At 39.9% G+C, this 23,746-nt stretch overlaps 2 protein-coding genes across 4 annotated transcripts in view; one reads left to right on the top strand and one right to left on the bottom strand.

The window, feature by feature from the left end:
- Nucleotides 1-7,152: 7,152 nt before the first annotated feature.
- Nucleotides 7,153-12,571, top strand: LOC132074535 (vitamin D 25-hydroxylase). Of its 3 annotated transcripts, XM_059474397.1 has the most exons (5): nucleotides 7,153-7,419; nucleotides 9,021-9,162; nucleotides 9,432-10,064; nucleotides 11,057-11,386; nucleotides 11,993-12,571. In XM_059474397.1, the coding sequence occupies exons 1-5, from the start codon at nucleotides 7,153-7,155 to the stop codon at nucleotides 12,166-12,168; spliced, it is 1,548 nt and encodes a 515-aa protein (XP_059330380.1). In that variant the 3' UTR covers nucleotides 12,169-12,571. The 3 variants fall into 3 exon arrangements, with proteins under 3 accessions (XP_059330380.1, XP_059330382.1, XP_059330381.1); XM_059474398.1 differs by lacking the exon at nucleotides 7,153-7,419 and having other exon boundaries at nucleotides 9,020-9,162; nucleotides 9,868-10,064; XM_059474399.1 differs by lacking the exons at nucleotides 7,153-7,419; nucleotides 9,432-10,064 and having other exon boundaries at nucleotides 8,972-9,162.
- Nucleotides 12,572-21,445: 8,874 nt separating this feature from the next.
- The window catches only part of PDE3B (phosphodiesterase 3B), an 83,136-nt gene continuing 80,835 nt past the window's right edge, over nucleotides 21,446-23,746 (bottom strand). The window contains 1 exon segment of the mRNA XM_059473726.1: nucleotides 21,446-23,416. Coding sequence (XP_059329709.1) covers nucleotides 23,190-23,416 — 227 coding nt within the window. The 3' untranslated portion in view covers nucleotides 21,446-23,189.

The raw sequence follows: 23,746 nt of genomic DNA, 5'->3' as shown, positions 1-23,746 counted from the left end.
AGGAGCACGCAGCATCCCTGGCGAGCGGCTGCCGTCGGGCAGGGACAGCCGTGCCCATCGCCAGCGCCTCTCGCGGCGCCCCGGCCCCCTCCCGTCCCGGCGCCGCTTCGCCACCCTCGTTTGGCAGAACCGCAATTACAAAACCCTCTCGGTTTTGGGGGTCTGGGTTCCGCTTTTTTGCAAGTGACAACCCAAACCACTTTTGGGTTTTTTGGGGGTTTTTTTGGGTTGATTCCCCCTTCTCCCCAACACGTCTTTGTAGCCCTTCATGAGCAGCATCCCTCGAGGCGGTGGCAGAGGGGATGCTCCCTAGAAGGATTTCTCCTTCCCCCCCGCTCTGCCAAATTTGAAAGTTCGTTTTAAACAGCAGCTCCTTCTCACATATGCTCACCACGGGAATCCCCCGGGAGAAGGAGTCTAAGTATTTGATTTAAAATCTCTTCCGTTTTCGCGACTCCTCTTCTGGTTTTAAGGTAGTTTTTCTGAGGATATGTTTACAAATATTAGGCAGCACCTAAAGGAATGGCTCGGCTTTAGTTTTGCTGTTTGAATATGATTTATAAAGGTACATCAACGGAAATAAAGTGCAGGAATTTAAATGACTGGTCTGCCAGCCTGATATTTCTCTCTATCTCCACTCTTCCTTTTCTCTTCCTATGCTAACAGTTAATTGTTCCCATTTCCTTTGGGCAATTATTTACTCCTTGCCCACATGGAATATTCCCGGGATTAAAGCTAAAACAATAAAATTCCAGACGGTTCTGTTGTAAAAGCGTATTTCAGTTTCCTCCTCCTGGGAGGCAAAAGCTGAATTCTGCCTCGTGGCTGAGCGCAGCCAGTTCAAGCCCTTCTCCTCCTCCCGCTGCCAGGGTGGCTCGGTCCGGGGCTGGAGCCGGCGATTACAGGATTGCAGGTGCCAACATTTCTACTTTCAGCTCTCACAGGAAGGAGTGTAAATTTAAACCACCAGGTAGGGATGCCAGTGGAGGCACTCCTGTGCACGCAGGGATGGATGATGTAGCACTTGGGTGTTGGCAGGCGCTCCGGCCGCTCCTTGCCAGCGCTAATGGAGGGACTCCCAGCTGGAACGCCGGTCCCATTCCCCGCTCCCCCTTGGCTCTATGTCATCTGCTCTCCCCAAACATATTTTCCTTTTTGCGAATTTCTCTCGTGCATGAGATGGGGAAGAAGGGCAGCTGACCAGTGAGTTTGGCTATTTTTGAAGCTGTAAAAAAGAGGCAGGATTTTCACAGGATCACCTTCTTCTGCTCCTTGATAAATCCAAAAACTAGAGGTTAAACGTTCATGGAAAATCTAGCAGAGAGGAGTACTTTGCAGCACTGCACTGAGAAAGTGGGACATTTACTGAAACAATCTGTTCCAAGGGACTTGTCCTGCCTTTTTCAGTGCTGGGTATAGATTGAAAGCAGATTAAATAAAAAGCCACAGAGCAACGGATTTATTTATTTATTTATTTATTCATTCATTCATTTATTTATTTATTTAAAGAAATCAGATTCTCTAATGCAACCCCCAGCTCCAAGTAAAAGGAGTTTCATTTTCAAATAAATTTGTTTTAATTTGCAGATAATAATAAAAATCTGGGCTATTTTATAGTGACTTTCTCTACACTAAATGCAACTTCTTACAGTATTATACTCTTTTATGTCATTTAACCAATACATTTAAAAGAGTGACCATTTTTTCTACTGTAAATATCACCATTATATTGAGAAGCCACAGACACTAGTGAAGTTCTGAAATGGTAGCAGATGGCATGCTGGTAAACAAAAATACCACATTTATATATTATGGTGCAACTTTTGTTCAATACTGAAATGTAATTCTTCAAGAAAGATAAGACTGTGAGCTGCACAGGCAAAATCTTCATGCCCACCATTGGTTAATATCAGAGAAAAGTGGACCCCATAAAAATGAAAGGGGAGAAGTGATGATGCCATGATCCACAAATCTCCACGAGGGATGTGAGTGTGATTCAGATCTCTGCTCTCTCTAAGTTGGTTATTTTTTACAACAAATCAAGATTTTTCAGGTAAGGACAATGATAAAGCCAGCTGTAAAAATCACAGGCTCTCTCCTTACAAGGAGAACCTGGGGAATCACTTCTCTGGGTTTTTGGTGGATGCCTGGCCTTTCTGATCCAGGATCCTGTCCCATGAACAGCCAGCAAACACTGCTCCTTGGGAAGGCTCTACAAGCCATGTGGGGCAAGGTGAGCGAGCTAACTTTCTAACATTTCATTGTAACCAATTTGCAGAAAATGAAATAAGCTAAGCCAGAGTTGTGCTGCTGTAAAAGCAAGATGTGGGCCAGGCCTGGGAGGTAATCCTTACACTCTACTTTTTGCTGATAAGGTCTAGACCAAAAAGACTTGGACAGGTTGGAGAAAGTCCAGAAAAATCCCAGTAGGGGTTATCAGAGATCCCATAAGAGGATTTAGGGAAATGAGTTCAAAGACCAAGGAAATGTAACAGGAGGAAAGACTATGGAGAAAGGTGATAACAAAAATATAAATACCTGTCCTGAAACAATAACAACCTGCTATATTATATACATATAGTCTTGAAGGGCAACAAAGGAGACACCACACTTGAGAAAAGCTTTCTACAACTGAGAGATTAATGACAGGCAAGAATAAGGTGCATTTCAGTTATGGCACTGAAACCTCTTTCAGTGGAGGATTTCATGGCATGTTACTCCAACATCTGTCAGGAGTGACATATATAGGTGAGATGCTCTGGGAAAGGAATGTAATCCATTACATTTGTTCTCTTCGTATCTTTCTCCTCCAATTTATGTGACACATCAATTTGAAAAGCTGGAGAATGACTTAAACTCTGAAACCAACACTGTAACTTTTGTAGGCATTTGGTTTTGCAGAACTTACATCCCTAATTGGTCAAATTATTTCCTAAATCCTGCTCCCATAGTCTCTGAAAAACCATATTCAGTTTTAGCATAAGCTCAGATCAAGCTTATCCACATAAATAATATTGTACCAATCTATCTTGTGGCTTGGTTTGAATTTGGCCCAAAAAAAAATTGCTTCTTTTTATAAAAATGCAGTATTTTCCTGAGAACCAGAACACTGATATAAATCCCAACACTAAAGCATTTCCTTTTTAATGGACATTAAATCTGGATTTAGGCTGCTTCAGCGCCTGCTTTTGAGAAAGTGGAACTGCTGTTGAGCTAATTAGTGAAAAATACATGAATCACTCTGGAAGCAAATTTTCCTCCAAAATGCCTTAGAAAAGCTCCAAGACTGATTTATGAAAGACATTTTAAACAGAAGATCAGGGTGGCATTGTTTTAATCTCCTTGAAATCTTCTTATGGCACAAAAACCCTAAAATATTCTGTAGGTTCTGTGGCAATCTTCCTGGATATATTCAAAATCCAGTTTGGAATAATCCTGGTTTATTCAGGAATAATCCCAGGCAGCAGGGGCAGAAGAGCACAGGGACGTTTGCCATGGCTTTGTCACCTTCTGTCCTGCCCCAGCACAGCTCAGCCTCCCAGCAGTTCCTCCAGCCCTCTCCTTCCACCTGGGAACACATTCCCTCCCTCTGACAGCTGGCACAATCCCACTTCTGTCCCAAGCCAAACCTCCAGCAGGCTGACAAGGAGAGCCCCTCACACTCAGCAGAGGCAGGGTCAGACTTGCAGCATCACCAGGGCAGCACTACGGAGGAAAACCTCACCCTGAAAATGTTTCAAAATCAGCACCCTCATGCACTCCATTTTTTTGTACGCTGCAGGTAAAATGAGAGTTGAAAAAAACAACCTCAGAACAGAAAACTAATCGTGTTAAACAACAGTTATAAAACTTTGATTTCGCTGCTTGCACAAGTGCTGTGATACTATCTTATATATTGTCAGAGCACGTCAGCGAAAATAACATGAGAAACTGTTTCTCAAGCCCTCTAGTTAATCCTTGCTCGTTGTTTACAGGATGTTGGAAGAGTGGAACTCCCCCTGTCATCGTTTCATCCTCTGTCTTGCCAGTACTGAGGTCTGGTGAGTTTTCCTCAGTCCCTCCCAGAGCTGTGCAGTTGTGCTGACATTTTAGGTCCTGCAGCACAGATTGAGCCTCTGCCTCCAGTGAAATTTGGGGCTGAAAAAGATCTGTCTCCTTTCAGTGCTGGTAAATAACATTTATTTAGGCAAGGCTATTACAACATAATATTTGGTAATCTACTTTCAGCAGAGTTTCTCAGAACCCATAGTCATACGAGACCATCAATTAAAAAGATGAATTTCCAAATTTATGCATAGAATTGACCAGCATCATTACAGGCTTGGCTCAGGAGAGAGTTGTGACATGGAAGTTGATCATTCTCTGTGATGACACAGGCCAAAAAGAACTCTGTGAGTGTAACAGATAACATCTGCCCATTAGCCGAAACTTGTCAGTGGGCTTGTGAAATGAATTTATTTCATGCCAAGCATGCCTGTTTCACATACATCTGTAAAGATTTCTCTCTTTTCCCCAGTCCACCACCAAAGGCAGGGAGCAAAATCTTTACACATCTGTCTGTAAAGAAGTTGTTTTCCTGCACTTTATAAATCACGTCATGATTTCACTGAACAAGAGACATTACTATAGGAATGGAAAACACTTTAACCTGATCAAGATTTTTTTTTCCAGCTACAATGTCAACTCTGAAGAATAAGAAAACCAGAGCCTGTTTCAAAGTTTTAGCTAAGTATAAGTTTGTTTTTAATGGAACTTGGAAAAAACTTAATTTTCTTCCCAGAGTTAGCATCAAGATCTTAACATTGCCACTCAGAGAACAGCCACACCTGGCCGCATATTTCTTCAAAAGTCAAAGCTATATATAAGTATGTGTAGTCAAAGAATACAAAGCCAAATAATTGCTTTCTGATTTTCCTGAGAAGACAGGAACACAATCATTTCCTGTTACTCCAACTTCTGCTTACAGAATTTCCAGTGCTAAGTAATTGTAAAACTTGATGACTAGAATGTTTTAGAATTTAATAAAGATACGTGCTTTAATGGGTTTCTTTACTCAGCCATCATTTTTATAATTGAAATAAAAAAACCTTTATTCATCCTATAAGTTTTCTCATTTGATCATCCGTGATTAAGATGAGTAAAATGTTCCCAAAGAAGCAATTCAGCATAAGCTGCCCACACACTTCTGAAGGAATGAATGAATGAATGAATGAATGAATGAATGAATGAATGAATGAAAAAAAATTAAAAAATAAAAAGATCAATCAGACACTGGCAAGGAATCCTGTGCTTGGACAGCAATTGGAGTCTTGCATCCCTAAACCTGCATCCTTAAGTGATTTCCTCTGTCTACAAGGGTTTATTTATCACTTACTTTTGACAAGTTTCAGTCATCTTTGTCCATGCTGCTGCTGCTTTTTGCCTCCATTTAATCACACATCTTTTAGAGGTTCTCGGACCTTTAATCTTGGTTGGCTCACTATCTTCAAGCATTTGGCTTGACCAAAATGGATTTTATTTTTCTGCAATCATGCTCTTCAGTTTCCCTTCCTCTGTTACAGTGGTGAACATCACTCTGTTTTCCATCCCCACGGCTCAAACACCCTGGTAAGGTCAGTTTTGACTGTTCTCTCCTCTGCTTGAAGATAATTGTCAAATACTGTTGTCTTTCCCCACACTACAAATCTATTCCTTCCTTTTTAGTCAAATATTTGGATTTTTCTTCTATATCTTTTTTCACCTCTTTTGGGTCCATCCTACACAATTTTTTTCCCTTTTCCCCACTTCAAAATGCTTGCTGCCAAAACTGTTAATTGCTTTTCTTTTCTTACATAGATGCAGTGGAAATCATGACCATCTAAAACTTTGGGTATTCAACATTTAAATAACAGAGCATTGAAGATGAGCTGCAAAAATAAATCAAAGCAATAGTACCTCTTCCTACGTTCTCTCAGACACTTAAGCATGTGCACATCTTACTTTAGCCCTTGGCAATTTTCTCTTCATTCCTCTGACTGGAGCCAAGCTGAGGTCCTGAATCTTTGGTGAGAATTCCTTAGGCACTCACATTGAAAATAATGGTGTTTTCTGCAGATACAACCCAAATAATTAAGACAGCAGGCAGTATCACGCTGAAATAAAGGATGAAGAAATAACTTGGAAGAGGAATGAAAAAAAATAAACCTCCAGCAGAGCTGAAGCCGCTTATTTATTATTATTTCTTTTGTATTCTGACAAGCTTGGTAAGATTTGGATACAGGATGGTGGCATTGACACAGGTTATTAATGAGCTCCATCAGCCCAAATTCCTCATCTGTTTAGATCTTATCAATGTTCTTAATAGCTGTATATAGATTTTTAAAATGAATTCAACAAGAAAGACATCTCGAGTTAGAAACACGTGGCACAGAAATTGTAATGGGCCGGGAATGCTTCTGTTATTCCTAAAATTGCTTGTAAAATAGTAGTAATGCAATAACAAAACTAGCGTGAATAGAAATAAATCTGGGCTTGTTTATGAAGTGTCTTGCCAAGAATGCCCCATGGCACAGCGACACTACTCTGTGACCTCTGCCTTACTCATCCTGGCCTGTTCTGCAGCTCAAGCCCTCGTTCTGAGCCAGCATCCCACTAAATAACAACAATCTTTGCACATTAAACGTGTGGTCTCCGTGCTGCCTGGCCACACGGGCCGGGGACAGTCCCCCATGCGAGGGCAGGGCCCCTTTCCTGCCGCTGTCGGGCCGGGGCAGGGAGCCGGGCCAGCGCGGGGATCGCGGGCATCGCGCCCGGAGCCGCCGCAGACCCGCACGGGGCATCTGCCAGGGGGCATCCCTGCGGGCTCCACCGGCCCAGGGCTCCCCGAGCCCGGGGAAACACACCTCCAAACCGCGCGGCTGAGATTCTAGAGAAGGAGCAGAATCTCCTGACAAGGAGCAGAGAGCTGCCGCTGCCTCCCCCGGCGTGCGGAGCGTTCCGGCGCTGCACGGATCAAACTCTGCATTGTTCCAGGGAAAGGAAAAAAAAAAAAAAAAAAAGGAAAAAAAAAAAAAAAGAAGGGCTCCTGACGCGGCGGGCGGAGCCTCCTCGGGCCAATGCTCGGCGGCGGGACCGGGCCGACAGGAGGAAGCGGCGGCGGCGGCAGCGGGGCCGATGCGGGTGGCGGCGGAGCCGGGGGCGCGCCCGGGCGCGGCGACAGCGACAGCGACAGCCCCGGCGGGCAGCGGCTCGTGGCTGCTGGCGCTGGCGGCGCCGCTGGCGCTGCTGCTGGCGCTGGTGGTGCGGCAGCTGCTGAAGCAGCGGCGGCCGCCCGGCTTCCCGCCCGGCCCCGCGGGGCTGCCGCTGCTCGGCAACATCCCCGCGCTGGGCGCCGAGCAGCCGCACGTCTACCTGCGGCGGCAGAGCCTGATCCACGGGCAGGTACCGCCGCCCCGGGGCCCGCGGGGGCGGGGAGGGCCGGCCCGGGCTCGGGGAACCCACCGGGAGCTGCTGGCACGGACCGGGAACCGACCGGGAGCTGCCGCCCTGCCCTGGCCGGCCCGGCGGATGCGGCGGGCGGAGCGCTCCCGCTCCCGGCAGAACCGCGCCTCTCAGTACCTTCAGCGCGATATTTGAGATACCTACAGCCCCTCAGCCCAACTGCTTAATAACTAATCCTTTCCTTCGTCCTTTTTCTTCTTTTTCTCCCTTTTTTACTTTCTTCTATATCGGGCGTTTCTTTCCATCAGCCAGTCTTTAGCAGCCAACCTCCTCTTACAAGCTTCATAAGACTTAACTCCCAACTACATTAAACATGTATTTTGGTAATTAAAAAAAAAAAAAAAAGAGTAAATGTTCCTCACGCAAAGTACTGGGACAAGTAGAATGGAAATAGGAAAGAAAGTGTGCTGTCGAATAAAGCAAGCTTTCTACTTGCCTGGAATGCTGTATGGAGTTTCAGGCATCTGCTCTCAGAAAGAATCCCACAGAACTTGAAGGAAACAGTATATTAGGATTTGGGGGACTCTGGAAAAATACAGTCAAAGGGTTTTTTTTTTTAAAGAAATCATCTATGATATAGGAATTAAGATTAATAAGTTAGACCAAAGTGTACAAAACTCACAGATGGTTTGCAGAAATATACCAGGAGTGTCTTCTTGACACATAAAAAAGAAGAGCCATTATAACAGTGAAAATACCAAGTTTTCTAAAATAAAATAGACTCAGAATAATTTAGGTTGGAAAAGACCAAGATCATTGAGTCCAGCTGTTAACCCAGTATTGCCATGTCCCCAAATGCCACATCTGCGCAGCTTTTACATGCCTCCAGGGGTGACGACTCCACCACTTCCCCAGGCAGCCTGTTCCACTGCCTAACACGCCTTTGGGTGACAACCCAGTTGTCACAGAATGTATTATTAGGCTAACACAATTTGATATTGTGGAGGTCATCAGCTTTGACATGGAGAAAAATCTAAAGATTTGTAATGGTAAAAATACAGATTTCTAACACCAAGGGAATGTATGGAAAGGGATCTACAGATTCAATCTTAAGTTTAGGCTCAGTTTTAATTTTTAAAATGTAGATTCAGATTTAATTTTTTTTAATTCTCTATGTGCTGTATTGTACCTTTCTCCAAAGCACCCTGTGCTAACCACTTGTGGAAAAGGACACTGGGCCCAGCTGGGCTCTGCTCTCAGTTGTTGGCTGTCACCTTGGCCCTCACTCCTCTCTAGGGACTACATGAAGGTGTTCCCAGTCCTTAATTTGGGAGGCTTGTTTCTTTAGGTGCACAGCAAAGCACAGAACGTAGTGTGAGCTAATTAATTTTATCTTTTAACAAAGTAAATGAGCTCACCACAGACTCTGTTGAGTAATGCCACAGCTGTCCCTCCTCTGGCCACCCGTGTGCCCTGATGAAGGTTATTCAAATCTGCATTCCACATTGATGTTTAGTGTCGTTTCACTTTTTGATTCCTTATTCCAGATTGGGTTTTAATAGCATTTGACACTTTTTATTCCTTTTTTTTCCCCCCCTAAGATCTTCAGCCTTGACCTTGGGGGAATATCTGCTGTTGTGCTGAATGGCTACGATGCAGTGAAGGAATGCCTTGTCCACCAAAGTGAAATTTTTGCAGACAGGCCGTCTCTTCCCTTGTTCAAGAAACTGACAAACATGGGAGGTGAGTGCTAATGTCTTTTGTATAAAAATGTAATTTTTGTCCCATAGATGACATGAAGCATCTGTTTTAGCCATTTTCTCTACTTGATGTCCTTTCATAAAACACTTGATGCTTCTTTAAAGATATTATTGTCACTCATGGACTATGCTCCATAGCAGGACGTCCAAAATCTTTTATCTCATTTTTTGTCTTGTTCAATAATTTTATTATCTTATGGGGGAAGAAAAATAAAGCATTGCATAAAATACTGTGTCAAAATATTTTTTCAGGCTTACTGAACAGTAAATATGGCAGAGGATGGACAGAACACCGCAAATTAGCTGTAAATACCTTTCGAGTTTTTGGATATGGCCAAAAGTCCTTTGAACACAAAATTTCAGAAGAATCTCTGTTTTTTCTTGAGGCCGTTGATACATACAAAGGCAGACCCCTTGACCTTAAGCACTTGATAACAAATGCTGTTTCAAACATTAGTAATTTGATTATTTTTGGAGAACGTTTCACATACGAAGATACTGAATTTCAGCACATGATTGAGATTTTTAGTGAAAACATTGAATTAGCTGCTAGTGCTTCTGTATTTTTATATAATGCTTTTCCTTGGATTGGTATCTTGCCATTTGGGAAACACCAGCAGCTGTTCAAAAATGCAGCTGAAGTCTATGAGTTTCTTCATGAGCTTATTGAACGTGTCTCTGAAAATAGGAAGCCTCAGTCACCTCGACATTTCGTAGATGCATATTTAGATGAGATGGATTGCAATGGAAATGACCCAGAATCTACATATTCAAGAGAAAATTTAATTTTCTCCGTTGGAGAACTCATCATAGCTGGGACAGAAACAACAACAAATGTTTTAAGATGGGCAGTGTTATTTATGGCTCTTTATCCAAACATTCAAGGTAAGAATTTTGACATTTTGAGGAACTGATTCACTTTACTATTGCAAATTTAAAATGGTTTTTCTAAGTGGTGCATTGATCCATAATCATCACCAAAAAAAAGCTTTGTATATACTATTCTAGTCTGTCATTTACTAAGTATACTACGGACAGAGGTGGAAAACTTATTTTAAATGCAGACAAAGAGGATATCAAAAGTCAAATGTAATGATAAAATTTTAACGTATTATTTTGTGAATACGCTTTTATGAAGCTTTAATACTTTCAAGTATTTCTAATATATCTAGATTTAGCATTGTGATGCATGATCTGTTGTTGGCAGATATACTAATCTATGCAGTTAATAAATAATAAGGGAATGTAATTAAATATGAAAGTAATAAACTAAATTAAAAATGTACAGGTGTCAGCAAAAATGTAAATCAGGTTGTGGTTAACAATTTAGGTACAATTCTTTTTATCTTAAGTTCTCCAGATCACAACAGATTTGCATATGATAGACAGGAATACTTACACTTTTGGAAGAACAGAAATGGCATTTAAAAATAAAAAGATGTGTTACAGTCATTGTGAAGTAAGACAGCAATAGGTGTTTGAGTGTTAGCCCAGACATTGTGAGGAGAAGTTTGGATTCCAGAAGTGAAGAGTCACATTTCTGGTTTCACTGCCACCACTTCACTTTTCCTGCCAAACCCTTAGCACTGCTTGGTACAGCTGGGGCTTCCAGATAACTTAGAAAGTTACTGCTGGTACTTTGACCAAAAAATATCACTCTAATATCAATTTCACCATTGCTTCAGAATAGGGATAATAGCACTAACCATGGATAGGAATATGGAGTCTAAATTTAAAAGCTTGTAAGTGACTATTTTTGTATAAGGTATATAATGTTTCAGTATTCTTTTAAAATGTATGTCTATACACAAATACTTTAGCTTAAATTAAAATGCAAAGGCTATTCCAAAATAAACCTCAGTTTTTATTCCTAACAGGGCAAGTTCAGAAAGAAATTGATGTTGTCATTGGCCCAAACAAAATGCCCACCCTGGAGGAGAAGTGCAAGATGCCCTACACTGAGGCTGTTCTGCACGAGGTGCTGAGGTTCTGTAACATTGTCCCACTGGGGATTTTCCATGCAACTTCCAAGGACACTGTTGTGCGTGGGTACACCATTCCTGGAGGCACCACAGTCATTACCAACCTCTACTCTGTTCACTTTGATGAAAAATACTGGAGCAATCCAGAAGTGTTTTTTCCTGAGAGGTTTTTGGACAGTAACGGGCAGTTTATCAAGAAAGATGCATTTATTCCTTTTTCCCTAGGTAAGAGCAATTCCTTCCACTGTTCTTTTTCAGAAATCCAGGGATGTGTAAAGTGTTAAGGGGTGGAAATAAATGGACAGAATGATATCCTCAGTTCTGATTTAAAGATATCCAATATAATTCAATTTGAAGATATTCAATATAATGCACTCTGGAGATAACAAATTTTAGCATAATGTCTTCTATATAGATGAGCTTAGTTTATATATAAACTAATAAAAATCCTCCCTACAAAGTTCTAATAATTGCCAGTTAATAATGACTGGCAGTAGATATAATTAAGAAAATAGTAGGGGGAAAAAGCTGAAATTCACAATGCCATTTTTTAAAGCATTTCCACCTCGATTGGCACGTCAAGACCAGATACAGTAAGTAACAAGTGTATCTAAATCAATTTGACAGAATTGGTTTCAATAGCATTGGTGAGCAACAAATTCTCTAAAATCAGTTTCTTAGTCTAAGTTGTTACCTATCCTTCTTACAAAATACTGCCAGGAGGTTCACACAGCACTCCTAGAACACAGAAATCACCATTCCTATTCATCTTAAGGTCAAAATGTGACTGAAGATACCTTAAACCTTTTCAAAACCTTTTTTCCAATTCAGGAAGAAGACACTGCCTTGGAGAACAGCTGGCTCGAATGGAGATGTTTATTTTTTTCACCTCGTTGCTGCAGAGGTTCCACCTGCACTTCCCCCACGGAGTGATCCCGGAGCTGAGGCCCAGGCTGGGGATGACCCTGCAGCCGCAGCCGTACCTGGTGTGCGCCCAGAGGCGCTGAGCGGCAGCTCAGGATCCATTTCGTCTACTCCTAAACCCGTTCAAGCCAGAATAACAACAATTTAAAGGACTGTTAGTTTCTTTTTACTTGGTTTTTACAGGAAAAAAAAAAAAAAAAAAAACTGAACCAAAGGTGGTGTGGAACACATCCTGATGTTTTCACTCCAGAAGACTGTGTTGACTCTAACTTCTGATACAGTCTTTAAATATTTAATTACTAGCAAGCCATTGTACTTTGAGAGGGTATTTTCATAAGCGTGGAGAATATGGTTGAAAATGTTTATGCTTGAATTCATCCATGGAAATATAATATACATTATTCCAGCTAAGCCATTCTTTGTAATTATCCATTAAATTTTCATAGCTAAAGGGATTTTAAAAGGTATCTATTTAAATACCTGAAACCAAGAATAAAATATATTTTCCAGCCTTGAAAAACAGATTGTCTTTTAAAACATTTCATCCTTCTTTTTCCTTGCCCTGTCTTCACAGTTGGTCATAATTTTCTAGTGAACCAGATAACAATGAATTCACTTTTAGGACCTTTTATGGCTTGCTTCTCACTTAGCATCATACACACAGTGTTCAGTTATTGCCATACTCCTGACAATCACAGGGATTTTTTTCCTGCAGTATGTTGCATTTCCAGACTCCTGTCCTCCACTGCCTCCCAATACAAAGTACTATGTAATGATTAATCTCTGCTTAAATAGTCTGAAAAAAACAGTATTTGTGTTACCAGAGTCACATGCAATCATACTACGAGTAAAGAAAATAAACTGCTCACCCTTCTGACCAGAGGTGAGACTTTCTGGGGAGGGCAAGTGCAATAAGGATGGGGAGAAACAGATTTTAAATGAATTTTAAGAACAAATTTTAGGTGTAAGGGCTACACTTGACTTCTGCCAGCTTCATTGATTATTCTTGCCAGCTCTTGCTTTGTGGTTATTGGTAGATAAAGATTTGTGTCCGCAGACCTTGCAGGAGCAGCTGGAACTCCAAACACAGAATTTAGTCCCCTCTGTGTGGAGAGAGGGGGCCTCGGGACAGGGTTCAGAACAAAACAAGCAAGCAGCCATTGAAGGCCAGGGCTGAGTGTTTGACCTGGCTTTTTACACAGATAGTGCTGCAACTCGGAGCTGCAGGGAAGCTGAAAGGCAGGAATTGGTGTTTGTCACCTGGCCTGATGTTTGCAGCTTCTGCTGAGGAGAAATACTTCCTTCCTTTGAAAGGGCAAAAGAGAAAAAGCAAAGAGAGCTAATGCCAGTCTGTGACCATGTTCACAGGGGTCTGAGGATGAGGGAAGAGACGAGGATCTGACTCCATGTTTCAGAAGGCTGATTTATTATTTTATGATATATATTATATTAAAACTATACTAAAAGAATAGAAGAAAGGATTTCATCAGCAGGCTGGCTAAGAATAGAATAGCAAAGAATCATAACAAAGGCTTGTGGCTCGGACTCTCTGTCCGAGTCAGCTGGGCTGTGATTGGCCATTAATTAGTAACAACCAACATGGGCCAATCACAGATCCACCTGTTGCATTCCACAGCAGCAGATAACCATTGATTACATTTTGTTCCTGAGGCCTCTCAGCTTCTCAGGAGGAAAAATCTTAATGAAAGGATATTTCATAGAAGATGTCTGCGACACCAGTCCACTCACATAACAACCTGTTGACTTCAGGTGCCACAGGTCCAGATTATTTTACCCACACAGAGCAGCTCTAACACAAGTTCCTGTTTCTCTGAAGAGGCTGGGCAAGCTACTCCACTTCCTGAAAAAGTGTCTTTTGTAGACAAGATTTAAAACTCAAAAAAGAGAGGAAGGAGGCAAACCTAATTGCTGTGCATTGGGCACATCATGAAAACTGAATAAACCCTTGAAAACTGAATACACCACTCCTGAGGCGTTGGCAAGCAGTGGGGTTAGGAGTCATGATTAAGGTTTTTCTGGATAAGAGGGAGATGTTGTGTGCTTGTGGAATGCCTGAGGAGAAATTGTGGAATGCACTGAACTTTGGTGCCTTCAGCATGAAGCAGCCCTGAGGAGTTCAGCTCTAGTTTTGGACTCGTGGCAATTCCTCCTGTTCCCAACCCTGTGTTTTCAGAGCACAGCCAGAGTTTGTATAGTACCTAGTCCTGCTTTCTGGGTGGCAAGAACTCCAGGCCATCCTTTGTCACAACATGGCTCAAATAATGCTAATTGAAGTGGGGGGGAGGATTTAAAACCATCAAGAACCAGTTCCTGTAGGGACCCCTGCTCAAAATGCAGCTGACCAGTCATAATTCCCTTTTGCTGAGGTATTTTGAGATCTAACTCCTGGCTAGTCTTTAATCCATTTAATGAGAACCATATTGATTATATGTCATTCTGGTTTCTAAATCAAAATGCCTTATAAAAGCCTCAGAATATCAATCCAAACTTTTACCATTATCTGCCAACTTATGGTCTCATTTAAGCAATCAAATATGTTTGACAAACTGTCTTTTCTCTAAATCTGTATCAGTATTAGTCATATTTACATGTTGCATTCTCTATCAGCTTTTTTATTATTTTCCCTCTGACGTAGAATTATCCTAATGATCCGATTTAATAACTTGAAATATTGACATAACAGTAGCTTTTTCTAGTCCTCCAGAATTCCTCCACTGTATCAACATTGATTACAGCAGCCAGCCAGATGTTCAGAATTTCCTGGTGGGATGTTCAGATAATTCCAGCTGAAATATCTAGGACAGATAGCAGCTGGCTGCTATTTAACATTGTTTGGGGATTAAAGGTTGATATATTAACCAGTGTATCTTCACAACACTGCTGCAAGAGCTGCAGTCAGAACCACCATCGCGTCTGAAATCCTCCTTTCCAAATCTCTGTCCTCACATTTAAATTTTTGGGTTGTTTTTGGCCACGTCAGCAACCCCAGAGACTGAAAAAGGGAACACTACAAGCATGTCATATATGACACTGAAAAAAATGCTGAAGAACAATGTAACTCATTGGCACTGAATTTCCTGAACTTCCAGCAGTTTCAGTGGTACTGATGAACACATCCTTAGTATAAACCTAATAAATGCAGGAAGGTTAATTAATTCATTCATTCATTCAGAAATCACCTATTCAAAGGAAGTTTTCATAAAAGTTCAAGGAACATAAAGGTTCAATAACTAAAGTAAATAGCATAAACTTACTGAGATATATTTTTATATGTATCCAGGATGTGTTCAGCCTGAATTGAGCTTAAGGGTTTGTGCAAGCACTAGAGAGCAGATGAGGCAGATTATGTTGTCATGAAGAGAGCAAATTCATGAGAAAAACAGCAAGCTCAGAGAAAAACACAGTAAAAAGTAGTGAAATCCCTTCAAAAAATGAGTGAAAATTAGATTGTGTAAATTTCATAATAATGCATTAGATATGAAAACATAAAGATTCAGGCTAAATGGGGGGGGGGGGGAATCATAATGGGGAAGATGCCAGATCAGAATTTGTCTTTGGTTGAGGGAGAGGGACTGATGAAAACACAAGATAGCATGGCCAAGATCAGAGGATCAGTAAGAGTTTGAAAAGAACTCAATATTCCCAGTATAAATTGCTCTGTGAAGGTGCACACAGAAGGCTGGTATATGTTTTCATACCAATAAGTTGTCCCAGGTGTTTTTCTGGCACTGGGCCTGATAATTCAAACCCTCTGTCTAATCGAGATCAAATTAAAACTACGGCTCTGGAAATCTTCTGCCTTCTTCTGTCCTTTCACAACAACGTAAATTGGGCATCATCAGATTCTCCCTATTCTAGATTATCCTTTCAGGCATTTTTGAAGGCTGTCAGCTCTGTACATGTCACTGGAGTTAGGCAGGACCCACATTCAGTGTGGTTATTCCTTAGGAGGACTGCCAGGCTTCAGGAGATGCTACATTTGTTACATTCTTCCGAATAAGTAACATCCCAAATAGATTAAACCCATTAAAATAATGGGAGCACATCAGGAATGTGCAATCTAATCCAATATCTTGCTATTACTGCAGCAGATGGCTGCTTGCCAAAATTTTTACATGTGATGTAGACTGGCCTATAGCAACATTCTAGAAAAGAGAATAAAGTTACTGTTTATTCTGCTGCTGGTTTCAAGTGATGACTTCCTTTTCTACACTCATGTAAAAAGAAAAACTTAAAGGAAATATTTTTAATTTGTATAAGCTATGATTTATCAGAAGCGTAAAAAAACTATTATGTATTAAAAAACTTTTTACATTACAGGTAATTTGTTCAGATGCTTATCCACATCAGGCCCATCAGTATCCAGACAAGAGGATCCACCCATTCATGCCTCATGGACATTTATACTCTCACCAAAACAAGGGGATAAAGGATGCCTCATTGTTCAGGTCCCTCACTAACATAGATAATACAGGTACAGCTTCATACCAGCAAGGAATGAAAGTTAGGGAACAGAATCCCTATGGATAAAACATCTGAATGAATTCCAGTTATTCTCAGGTAATTAAGTTTTCTTTCTCCAAAGGTATCCTCATTTAAGGAGTCAAAATGCCCCTTTGGTTCTCTTCAACTTACACAATAAGCTCACTTAAAATAATAATAGTAATATTAGTAGTAATAATAATAGTAGTAGTAGTAGTAATAATAATAATAAAAAATAATAACAATGGTGCTGAACATGCACCACAGCAGAATTTTATAAGCCTAATTTTTTCCAGGAAAAACATTGGTACTTGCAACCCCTCTTTATCTGATATAGATTAGGAATTTTTTTTTTTTTTTGGAAGCATAAAAAATGCTTTATAAAGCCACTTCAGGGCATTTTCAGATCTTCTTCCATTTTATTTTACATTCTGTAAAGACACATCATTTCTATCTCAAGGAATGTACAGTCTAAACTGCCACAATATAGAGAGGAATGCAACATAGCTTAATATTGCATTTACTTCACCACAAATTGTAGGTGTAATCTATAAAATGCTCTTTGTGCCATAATGAACTTCATGATGACATAGAGACAGTAAGAATAATTCATTGTTGATGGGAATAAAATTTAGTGCTAACAGCTAAAATTTGTCTAAAATTCCCTACTCACTGATATTAATTCTTTTGCTAAGTATATGAATTACATCATCTTCTGAAGCGTCCAACACCTCCCAATGTCTCAAGAATGCACTTTCTTAAGATCTAGAAAGGCCCACATAGATTGAAAAATATTTAAAATACAATCAGATTTAGCAAACTAACTTAAGATAATCATATTTTAAAAAAACTTTTTGGCTACTGCCTCTGCATTTGTTCACCATCTGACAATTAGATTCTTATCTCTGGCTAAGGTTCAAATCTCGCCTATTTTTGCAAGAGGATTCTAGCTCTCTCAACAAATAAAAAGACTCTTTCTGGTGGGAGATGAATTATGGGTGAAACTCATTTAAAATAAAAAGGTTTTAATATTTACTGAAATAAAGGAGTTGATGCCTCCAGTTCTTGCTGTTTGAATGTTATTATTTCTATAACTGTGCACATTTTCTTCTTGGTATTTAAAGTTTCCATATCAGACCTCTACTCTAGTCCTAGTGTTTAAAAAATAGGTTCAGAAAGGATCTCCGTAAGTTCTGCAGTTCACTCATCTGGTCAGTTTTACAAAAAGCTGTTTTCCAGACTTTTTTTTTTTTTTTTTTTTGCACTTTCTTAACAGCCCAAGACAATCCATTTCAGTGAGTCAGAGCCCTCTCAATCCTTGGACAATCAGTCATGTTTGAGCCTTGCCACCTAAAGGTGTTACTTCTTGTCCTAAACACTATAAACACTGAACGCATTATTCTGATTACTCTTTGAAACAGTCTCATAAGGTAACCTTAGAATATCTCACTCAAGTCTGATTTTCTCTAGACTAGGAAATAATCTTGTTAATTAATTTTATCTTTCTCCTTCTCTTCAGGCCACGTCATCAGCCCCACTGGTCTGTACTGTAATTCTGTAAATCTGTCTAAAGAACAGGTGTTTTTCCTGGGGTGTGGCATCTGAAATTAGAAACTCTATTTTGGTAGTGACTTGGTTATGATGAATTGAATTAAATGACTACAAACCCATTCTCAAAGACAGAGGGCCTTACTTATGACTATATATAGGAGCAAGTTTTCACATCTGACAGGCACAGGGGACAGAATCTGCACTCTGCTCCTCATGTGCAATAATTAATGTCAACCCTATCCTCAGTATTTTTGGTATACCTGAATTTTAGGCTAAGCATTACCTTTTGTTTTATATGCAATTAAAATGAAGATATTTTGATCTCACTCAAGGTGCAAAGGGTTCTGCTGATCCAGAGAGATGAGTCAGAAGTGACTCATCACCTGTTTTTTGGCAGGATGTTTAGAACATGGACAAACCACAAGGTGAACGGTAGGGATCATTTGAAACACCGTGGTCTCTCACCAGTACTTAAATGTTGGTTTGGTAAATATCATCTTTTTTTTTTCCTTCTGAAACCTCATAGATAAATCAGCAGACAGAAGGTTTCACCCCACTAGAAGATTTTTACACTATGAGATTCCACAGATGGCAACATTCTGCCAGGGACCAGAGCCTGTGTAGCAGAACCTACCACAGCTACCTCCTGTGATCTCTTGAAGTCCAGAAATCACAAGATGACTCATGGTGCACAGATTCCAAAAGAAACCTTCCTGTCAAACATTTCTGGTTGTGTTGTGCCCTTCTAAAAGGGTGTCTGAAGTGTCACACAGAACCAAGTAGGTCAAAATCACTTACACACCGAAAGCCAAGTGCAATGGAATGTTTATCCTGTAGCAGCTTGGTCCATCAGCTCTCTTTCCTCTAAAAATGTTTTACTCCTTCTCATTAAGCAGAGGACAAATAAACTGATTGCTTATAGCCCTTTTAAACTAAGATCAGACAGATAGCAGTTAAAAATAGTGTTCTTTTGTCAGCTTCATTCCTGAGAATCCACAGTATAATTTCATAGCAAGTTAAAGACTTACTTCAGAAGATATTGCAAAAAAATTCCTCATTGGAGAAGTGAAAGTAATTCATTACCTCATTTGCCTTAACATAGACACGACTGAAGCAGCACATTGTCCAGAGACAATTCTGAAGAGAGCTGGAAGAAAAAAAGCAAAATAAATACTGCCTTGGTCATACTTCTTGTACCTCATTTAATCAACTTTATATATTTGTTTTCGCTCATTTCATTTTTATTGGCCACTGAAGGACCAATTGCCTAAAACTTCTATCACAGCTTAAGTTGCGATGACTGCATCATTATTTCCATCACTATTTCATTACTAAAAAATCCAAGTATTCTTGCTTGATAAAGACATACTGTTTCTATAGTATTTTGAACACAAACTGGCCTGAGACTATAAACAGTGTCTCTCTTTTGAATATTTTTAAGATATTTGTGTGTCTGTGCCATCCTTACCCTCTTGTTTCCAGTTCTCATCATCCAAGCTAATTCCATCCTCTTAGTCCAAAATATCTCTCAGGCTGGGATTCCTGCTCTCACACTCACCAGTGTATGAGACACTTACAATTCTGCACATCTCCAGTGTTTGTTTGGACAAAAGGAGAAGTGCTGCCATGTGAGCGCAGGAGCCACACAGAATCACAGGATGGGTCAGGCTGGGAGGGACCACAGGGAGCATCTGGTCCAATCCCTCCGCTCCAGCAGGGCCACCCCAGAGCACATGGCACAGGACTGTGTCCAGATGGTTCTGGAACATCTCCAGTGAGGGGGACCCCACACCCCCTATGGGCAATAACACACTCTGGATTACCTCAAACTCTGTCTGTGCTTTCAAAGGATCCAGAAGCCAAGATTCAACTGCACCTACACCAGGAGCAAGCACCAAAGCTGAAACTTTGAGCTCTTGAATTCTGCTAACTCCTTTTGCTGATTCACCTGCTCCTGGTTGTGGTTAAAACTGGATGTAAATACAAATAAATAGTTCTATGCACAGAGCAAATGAAGTCTTACACAAACTTTTTTACTCTGGACTTACCTTAAGCAATCCCAAACCATTCCTTTAATTTTGAACCTTACACTCATCGTTTAACTTTGTCGTGGAGGAAGAACTCACAGGAAGAGGTCCCAAGTTATTAATTTTGACTTGTTTAGCACCTCCTCCACATCCAGAGGACTCCAGGAAGCACAGAGAGAATTTTGCCCTTATAGAAACTTGGTAGGTCTAGTTCTGTGTGTATGGGTGCAAGTAATGCAACACACATAGGAAAAGAAGGCAATGAGAAGATGGGAGACTCAACTTAAACCTGAGAATATTATGCATAAAAGTTGTATTTCTGCATGGCATAAACTTCAGTGTAGGCTTATTTGGTCCACTTTTTGGGGGGAGAAAAAAAGGAAAAGAAAAAAAGAGGTAGTGTTGCATTAGAAAGTGTTTTAAATGTGTTCCTTTGTGTGGTTTTCAGCCCTACTCAGCATCCCCTGGCAGCTGTGAATTACTGAAGTGTGATCACAGATTTAAGAGTGATATGCCTTATATGGAGAGATGCTGTTTTGGACAACAGCTCAACCAACATTCAGAGGACCATCCATTACCATTTTTGAAAGATTTAAGACAACCTTCAGTTACAGCCACATTCACTTCAAACACTCCCTGAACCAGCCTTTGTTAGTTTTTTTTCCCAGTCTTTTCCCTTTGCTCTTAGAATAAGAATTAGTCACATACTGTGCACACATTAAAAAAAAAGGCACTTTAAAGCAGATTTAGAACACATTCATAATTAAATGAATCTTTGAAGCAATCTATTATAAATATCTAATTGGAAATACATATTAGCATTACAGTTTATTAACACTGAGGTTTGCTGCTTGTCACTGGATTTTAAAATTGCTTCAGTATTCCTAAAGAGTTTAAGAGAAACCTGAGATAAGAAAGTTGCTGGCAAAGATGTCACCACATATTAGTCCCGCAAATGCTCTAGTAAAACATAAAATCTTAATTTTTACCTTGTTATACTTTTGTTAATTTTTAAATAATGACATTTTAAGGGAAACTAAAAAATGGAAACTTGTAAAATAACAGAACAGAAACTTTAGACAAAATAATTAGTATCATTTTTCAGACAAAGCAAAATGATATTAAACAATATTAAAATGATATTTGATGTACACAAACACTATCTAAACACAAAATGCTGAGAATACAGCATACTGAATCAGAATTTTTCTACATTAACTGTCAGAATATATGACCGAAGAAATGTCAAATACCAGGTGTATGATCACTAAGTGCCAGCTTCAATAGTGCAACATTTTATTAATGACAGAAATATCTGGTTTAACACTGCTCATGTTACAAAAAAATGCAGTGACAGTGATAATGGCAGCAAAGGGGAATTTGGCACTGAAGATATAGCAAAAGCACATTTCAGTGGTCTTTCAAGTGCATCAACAAAAGGCTTATTAGTGAAAAGAGCAAAAAGAAAAAAAAGCCCAAACCTTTCAGTTATTTAAACTGGCCAATGAAACAGCAGAAGGAAAATCTGTGTAAAATAGCGTAATACAGTTTGCACAAGGTTATCTTTTTTTTTTTCCAAGTCAATTGATGCAAACACAAATATGCTGAGACACATTTAGAAATAGCACACGTGCATTTGGGTTTTATTCAGTTCAACTACACAGCATTTAAGGTTCAGTACTAAAAGGAACACTTTTTAAAACCAGGCTTATCTCTGGCTTGCTTACCTGTAGCCTAATTTTCACAGAATCACTTCTCAACTTGTTTGTTTGCTTACAAATTAGACCTACAATGGTAGTGTTTCTAAAAATCCATTGGGGTGGAATGTGTAAGTTTGTTATTTTAAAACTGAACAATCTAAAATGTGGTACAGTACAGTGATTTTTATCTTGTATCAGGCTTTACACAAAGTTTCCACCTTCTGGTTTCCATATGTGTATTTCAGGATGTACATCAAACTTGAAGGCAATAAAAGCTCTGTCTGTGATGGAAAAAATGTGTGGGGCAAATTAAAATAGCTATTTTGCAACAGTAGTTTATGTCTTAAAAAAAAAAAATCTTTAATTCTCCTAAAGCTTTACATACAAAGAATAAATGAGATACGATCTTATTTCCTTAAAATTTAATATGGGAAATGGGTGCCAGATGAAAATCTATGATGTGGTTGACTTGTTTTTAAAGTGAACCTGAGTAAGGGCAGGAAATACAACATTATTTATGAGTAAAAGAATAAAATTCCTTCATAATTTAAGTAGCTGAACAGGTTTTTAATGTTCTACCACAAAACAGCAAGGCAACAGATGAGAATGGCCTTGTAGTCAATGAATTATCATGAACATCCACTGCAAACCTGAATATTTTCTGCAAAAATAAAACATCAGATTATGCACAATAATAAAAAGCATCAGAAATAGATGCACCTGGATTTTCTTTCCTCTTTTTAAACCACAAATATCAGAATTCAGCACTTCTGTCACAGTCCTTGAACAGTTGCTCTGAGATGACTACATGAAGCACACTACTGCACTAAGCAGACACCCCACAACAGGCTTGCACTGCAGCAGTAACATGGTTTTCATGTAGGCACAGACTTTTTTTCTCATTCATGTTCAAAAACAACATGAAATAAGCAACTCAAGACGACATTAGGATTCATCCCGCGGTTCCTGGTTAGCGAAAAGTTCTTGCCACTTTGGTAATCAAAGTTCAAATCACTGAATGTTTTTTTAAAAACTGCAGGTACCTCAAGGAAAAGAAGAGTTCCATATTCAGCAAGGCAGCATTATATCAGGATATTTTATACCAACTAAGGCATAAAGAACTTTGCATCAGGGTATACAATACTCAATCTCTGAATAAAGTTCCGTATTCTGTGTGTGGCGAAAGTGCATAGGAGTGGGATTCCACCAGAGCACAAAGAATCCTCTCACAGTATTAAGGCCTTTCGATTTTGTGTGTGTGAGCTGGAGTCAGCACAGTGGAAAAAACAGGCTGTCATCACACTGGACACCACTGGAGCTCCCTTAGCACGCCTTCTCTTCCCCTAGCTGTCGTTCATCATCTTCATCAGCTTCCTCAATAACCTGAATGTCATCTGCTTGAGGTAAAGATGAGATTTCAGTCAGCAGTTTAGCTCCTTCTGTCTTGCTTTTCTCTTCCTCTTCGATCGCTTTCTTCCATATTTTGTGATTTTCACTGAGGTGGTGTATTAGCTGGCAAAATATTCGTCTACCTTTTTTTCTTTGAGTTTCTGTAAAATTACAAGCATATTGGATTGTTTGACATTCTGAGTAATTGTATTTTACACATACAAAACCAATGGCACATGGCAAGCAAGATGTACATTTCAGTGAGGCACATGGATGATTATTCTGAATATTTAAACAGTGGCATGGCAAAAGATATCAACAAGTTACTGTTTTAAATTCCAAATCTCCTGGTAGCAACAAAATTTTTGTTAAAAGAGGAAAATTTATGAAGCAGCAGAATAGCAAATGCTACAAGATTTCTAAAGCACAATTTCAACTGTCGCTGCTACATCTGAAGCTACTGAAGGACAACCAAGCACCAACTGAAACAC

The sequence above is a fragment of the Ammospiza nelsoni genome, chromosome 6 (assembly GCF_027579445.1).
Source record: "Ammospiza nelsoni isolate bAmmNel1 chromosome 6, bAmmNel1.pri, whole genome shotgun sequence".
Classification (NCBI taxonomy): domain Eukaryota; kingdom Metazoa; phylum Chordata; class Aves; order Passeriformes; family Passerellidae; genus Ammospiza; species Ammospiza nelsoni.
The sequence above is the reverse complement of the archived record's forward strand: the minus strand, read 5'-3'. Positions and strand labels throughout refer to the sequence as shown.

What these genes read in the sequence shown, in the direction of transcription:
- LOC132074535 (XM_059474397.1), top strand. Translation starts at nt 7,153, where the DNA reads ATGCGGGTGGCGGCGGAGCCGGGGGCGCGCCCGGGCGCGGCGACAGCG. An exon ending in GAAACTGACAAACATGGGAG is followed by an intron (nt 9,163 to 9,431) that starts GTGAGTGCTAAT and finishes ATATTTTTTCAG; the next exon opens with GCTTACTGAACAGTAAATAT. An exon ending in ATTTATTCCTTTTTCCCTAG is followed by an intron (nt 11,387 to 11,992) that starts GTAAGAGCAATT and finishes TTTCCAATTCAG; the next exon opens with GAAGAAGACACTGCCTTGGA.